The sequence below is a fragment of the Glycine max genome, chromosome 5 (assembly GCF_000004515.6).
Source record: "Glycine max cultivar Williams 82 chromosome 5, Glycine_max_v4.0, whole genome shotgun sequence".
Lineage (NCBI taxonomy): Eukaryota > Viridiplantae > Streptophyta > Magnoliopsida > Fabales > Fabaceae > Glycine > Glycine max.
The window spans coordinates 26,257,687-26,262,824 of record NC_038241.2 but is presented as its reverse complement, the minus strand read 5'-3'; the positions used below and the strand labels follow the sequence as shown (position 1 = coordinate 26,262,824).

The window sequence follows — 5,138 nt, the reverse complement described above, 5'->3', positions numbered from 1 at the left end:
CATCTCATATCTGTCATCAAAATATTAAGTTTCAAAAAAGGAAAACATGGTAAATCTCATCATATTCATTTTTCCCTTATCTCTAGTTTTCCCATTCACTATGGCCTTTCCAATTCTCACTTTCTTTCCAACATACAAGCCAATATTTATATCACCAGTCATGAAACAAAAATCCTTTTCGATTGCAATGAACTGATTGCACAGTGTGCATGAAGTACAGGGAAGCTCCAAAACCAGCCAAGAGGAGTCCAGGAAGGTGCAGAAGCCCCATTAAGATAAGTTAAACCCATCAAGGCACCATACACTCTGTAAAACGTTCTTAAATTCAAATTTCCGCAGTCAGTTATGTAGTCAAGAAAAGACAAGTACATTTTTAAGAAGTTTCATCAAATTTTAATTTTTTATACAATAGTCCTTTTTGGATTTCTTAAAATAACTGCACTGCACTGCATCCTCCTCGTTGCAGATACAGATTCCCTGCAGAAACTCATATCTATCTAACTCTACTTTCATTATTTTCCCTTTTTTTTCGGACAAAGCAAATCAAGGGCTGGGAGTGTAAGAGGAGAAAATCCAACGGTGGTGAAGTGACTGACTACGTGAAACGTGGGATTCCCTTGACTGCAGGGAACATGTACCGCAGAAAACACCCGTTGAGATATGTCTTCCCTCGAGATTCCGCAACGTGGCACTCACGTCCTACGTGTCCCAGCTCCTCGCTTTCTCGCCTCAAAACTTTCTTCTTCCTCTCATCTACACTCATTTCCACTGTTCCACCAAACCTTATAACGAATAAGAACAAGAAACACAGACACAAGCCAGTTACTAACGCACAAGGAAGAAGAAAAGTCCTCTGTTTTCCCTTTTTTTTTTTCTTTCTCTCAAAAGCTTCTCTTTCACGAGATTCATCTATGATCTATGGCGGAAGGTGCTGGAAGGAAGCTCATGGTGGAGGTTTGCAACGCGAAGAACCTGATGCCGAAGGATGGTCAAGGAACCGCGAGTGCTTACGCGATCGTTGACTTCGATGGCCAGCGACGGCGAACCAAGACGAAATCGAGAGATCTCAATCCTCAATGGGACGAGAAACTCGAGTTCATCGTCCACGACAAAGACTCCATGCCTTCCGAAACGCTGGAGGTGAATATCTACAACGACAAGAGGACAGGGAAACGAAGCACTTTTCTCGGCAAAGTCAAGATTTCCGGAAGCACGTTTGTGAAATCCGGTTCCGAAGCGATTGTCTACTATCCGTTAGAGAAGAGGAGCGTGTTCTCTCAGATCAAAGGAGAGCTCGGTCTCAAGGTTTGGTACGTCGAGGACGATCCACCGGAAACAGAAAACGCCGGTGAGGAGAAAGCAGAGTCAGCACCAGCGGCGGAGGAGAAGCCGCCGGAAAAGGAAAAGAAAGAAGATGAGAATAAACCTAAAGAAGAATCAAAAGAAGAAAAACCAAAGGAGGAGGCTACGGCGGAGGCGGCGGCACCGCCACCGCCGGAGGTGGAGAATCCACCTATTGCGCAGACGGAGAAGCCAAAGCCGCCGAAGGAAAAGCACGGCGAAGTGCAGAAGCGTGCGGATCTGAACGTGAGCGATCACGAACTGCGATCTCTGAGAGGCGATCGGAGCTGCAGTGCCTACGACCTCGTTGATCGCATGCCGTTTTTATACGTTCGCGTGGTGAAGGCGAAGAGACCTAAACCAGAAACCGGTTCGACCGTTTACTCGAAGCTTGTGATCGGGACTCACAGCGTGAAGACCAGAAGCGAGAGTGAAGGCAAAGACTGGGATCAGGTTTTCGCCTTCGATAAAGAAGGCCTCAATTCGACGTCGTTGGAGGTTTCCGTTTGGTCAGAGGAGGTCAAAGAAGGGGATGAGAAAAGCGAGAGTTCTCTCGGAACGGTGTCGTTTGATCTGCAGGAGGTTCCTAAAAGAGTTCCTCCGGATAGTCCTTTGGCTCCGCAGTGGTACACTCTCGAATCCGAAACCTCGCCGGGAAATGACGTCATGCTCGCCGTTTGGATCGGGACTCAGGCTGACGAGGCCTTTCAGGAGGCTTGGCAGTCCGATTCTGGCGGGCTGATACCGGAGACAAGAGCTAAAGTGTATCTGTCTCCCAAGCTTTGGTACCTGAGACTAACGGTCATCCAAACCCAGGACTTGCAGCTAGGTTCGGGACCCGAGGCTAAGGCTCGAAATCCGGAGCTGTACGTGAAGGCTCAGCTCGGCGCGCAGGTTTTCAAAACAGGAAGAGCCTCACCTGGCTCGGCTAATCCAACGTGGAACGAGGACCTCGTGTTCGTAGCAGCCGAGCCGTTTGAGCCGTTTTTGGTGGTCACAGTGGAGGACGTGTCAAATTCCAAAACCGTTGGCCACGCGAAGCTCCACGTGGCATCCATCGAGCGGAGAACAGATGATCGAACGGACCCGAAGTCAAGATGGTTCAACCTCTCCAGCGAAGACGAGAGCAATTCGTACACGGGTAGGATCCACGTTCGAGTATGCTTGGAAGGAGGGTATCACGTGATAGACGAAACCGCTCACGTGACCAGCGACGTTCGAGCCTCGGCGAAGCAACTCGCGAAGCCCCCAATCGGGTTGCTCGAAGTAGGGATTCGCGGCGCTGCGAACCTTCTCCCGGTGAAGACCAATGACGGGACACGTGGCACCACGGACGCTTACGTGGTGGCCAAATACGGACCCAAGTGGGTCCGAACCCGAACCATCATGGACAGGTTCAACCCGAGATGGAACGAACAGTACACGTGGGATGTTTTTGATCCTTGCACGGTTCTCACCATTGGAGTGTTCGATAACGGGAGATACAAGCGAGGGGAAGATGGAGAACCTAACAGAGATTGCAGGGTAGGGAAAGTTCGCGTGCGGTTGTCCACGCTGGACACCAACCGGGTGTACGTAAACTCGTACTCCTTAGTCGTTTTGCTACCAAGTGGCGCCAAGAGAATGGGGGAGATAGAGATTGCTGTTAGATTCTCATGCTCCTCATGGTTGAGTCTAATGCAGGCCTACGCAAGCCCAATCTTACCAAGAATGCACTACGTGCGCCCCTTCGGCCCGGCCCAACAAGACATCCTACGCCAAACGGCCATGAAGATCGTAACGGCTCGCCTCGCCCGGTCTGAACCGGCATTGGGTCAGGAAGTGGTTCAGTTCATGCTGGACTCCGACACTCACGTGTGGAGCATGCGGCGGAGCAAGGCGAACTGGTTCAGAGTGGTGGGATGTCTCTCACGTGTGGCAACCCTACTGGGATGGGTGGATGGGATCCGCACGTGGGTGCACCCTCCCAGGACGGTTCTGGTGCACGTGCTGCTCGCAGCGATTGTGTTGTGCCCATACTTACTGCTCCCTACTGTGTTCATGTATGCTTTCTTGATTTTGGTGCTGAGATTCCGTTACCGGCATAGGGTCCCACAAAACATGGATCCGAGGATGTCGTACGTGGACATGGTGAGCCTGGACGAGCTGGACGAGGAGTTTGACGGGTTTCCGACCACGCGGCCGGCGGAGGTGGTGCGGATCAGGTACGACAGATTGCGCGCGCTTGCGGGGAGGGCGCAGACGCTGCTGGGTGACGTGGCGGCGCAGGGGGAGCGATTGGAGGCGCTGTTTAGCTGGCGGGACCCACGTGCCACGGGGTTGTTCGCGGTGCTGTGTTTGGTGATGTCGTTGCTGTTCTACGCGGTGCCGTTTAGGGGCTTTGTGCTGGTTGCGGGGTTCTATTACCTGCGCCACCCGAGGTTCCGCGATGACATGCCGTCTATCCCTGCTAACTTCTTCCGGCGACTCCCGTCCTTTTCTGATCAGATTATGTGATAAACAACATATTTTATGTTACTATAAGTTAGTTGTTAGGGTGACACGTTTTTTGTTTATGGGTTTGTGTTTATGTTTTTTCTTTTTATAAGAATTATTTATCTATTTACTGATTCGTTTATTTATTATATATGGTCTGTGTGTCAATTTGGTGGGAAAGCTTTTTGGGAAAATACAAACGTGGCTTAAAGTGAGCAGAAAGTTGTTCTTGGTATGCTCTAACAAAAGTGAATGAAAAAGTTACAATTGTGGTGAACCGAACAGTGGAGAAAGGATAAAGTGAGCCACCTACAAGTCTACAACCCCATGAACCATTGATGGATTGAAGAATTTATGACCGTTGATGCAGAATGCTTCAACCCTAATTAAATGCAGCCAGTGCCAGGCAATATTGGAGAGAACTAGTTGTGTAATTGAACTTTTGTTCACATATATAACCTTTTGTTTTTCCTATCCTTATTAAATATGGTTGCTTTTTTTTTTTTGCCTATACAAACTTATTTATACCGGGAAGGCTAGATGGCCAGGAAATTTACAGCTTAGATTGAAACCAGGAAGAAATATTAGAGTAATACTTCCACGGTTAAAGTCTGATCTACATCTTATTATGAAATTTTTATTATTTTGAATTTAATTTAGTTTCATAGATTATGTTTGGATATTTAAGAATATTGTATGGTTATGTTGTTTTCATCTGTTTAATGGATTGAGTGTAGTACTCCTGTCCTGGGCATTAGAATATGGGGTCCAAGGGTCTTTTCAAATGGTGAGAGATAATAATACATGTCTTTAATTTCTTGTTTTTTTTCATACACTACTCTCAACTCTCTATGAATCCTGTCTGGATTATCTGGCTTTCTTTTATTATTGGAGAATATCACATTATCCAAATGTTTCTTTAGGAGAAGTTGATTATATTCTTGAAGATGGTTGTAATCTCACAAGGTAAAGGAATTCGTGGTAGTAGATATAATAAAATTTAACAACAATTTCATTGTTATTAGAACCCTTCAAGGTTTGGTCTAACATTCACCTTGCTTTCAAGGGTGCACGGATGTCTTGATCGGTCCATATGATAGCTGATTTTGCATTTTAAAAAATTAAGTAGGAAACCATTAATTATGAAAGCATGTTGAACTAGTAAAACGTTAAAGAATAAGAAATTTTAAGATTGACCCTTAAAGAGTAAGACCGTTTTATGGCAATTCCACTTTCGGAGGTCATTGGTGTTCAACTGTGAACACATGAAAATTCAAACAATCTGAGAATTTCTGTTGAAGTAGTGGTATTTATTTTTAACT

The 5,138-nt window shown here is 46.7% G+C and overlaps 1 protein-coding gene across 1 annotated transcript; it reads left to right on the top strand.

Moving 5' to 3' along the window:
- The first annotated feature begins 693 nt into the window (after positions 1–693).
- Positions 694–4,566, top strand: LOC100807205 (FT-interacting protein 7). The gene has a single exon (XM_003524615.5). The coding sequence runs from the start codon at positions 919–921 to the stop codon at positions 3,835–3,837; it is 2,919 nt and encodes a 972-aa protein (XP_003524663.1). The 5' UTR covers positions 694–918; the 3' UTR covers positions 3,838–4,566.
- Positions 4,567–5,138: the final 572 nt, after the last annotated feature.

Bases quoted from the DNA above. Each gene is read 5' to 3' on its own strand.
- LOC100807205 (XM_003524615.5), top strand. From the start codon at position 919: ATGGCGGAAGGTGCTGGAAGGAAGCTCATGGTGGAGGTTTGCAACGCG.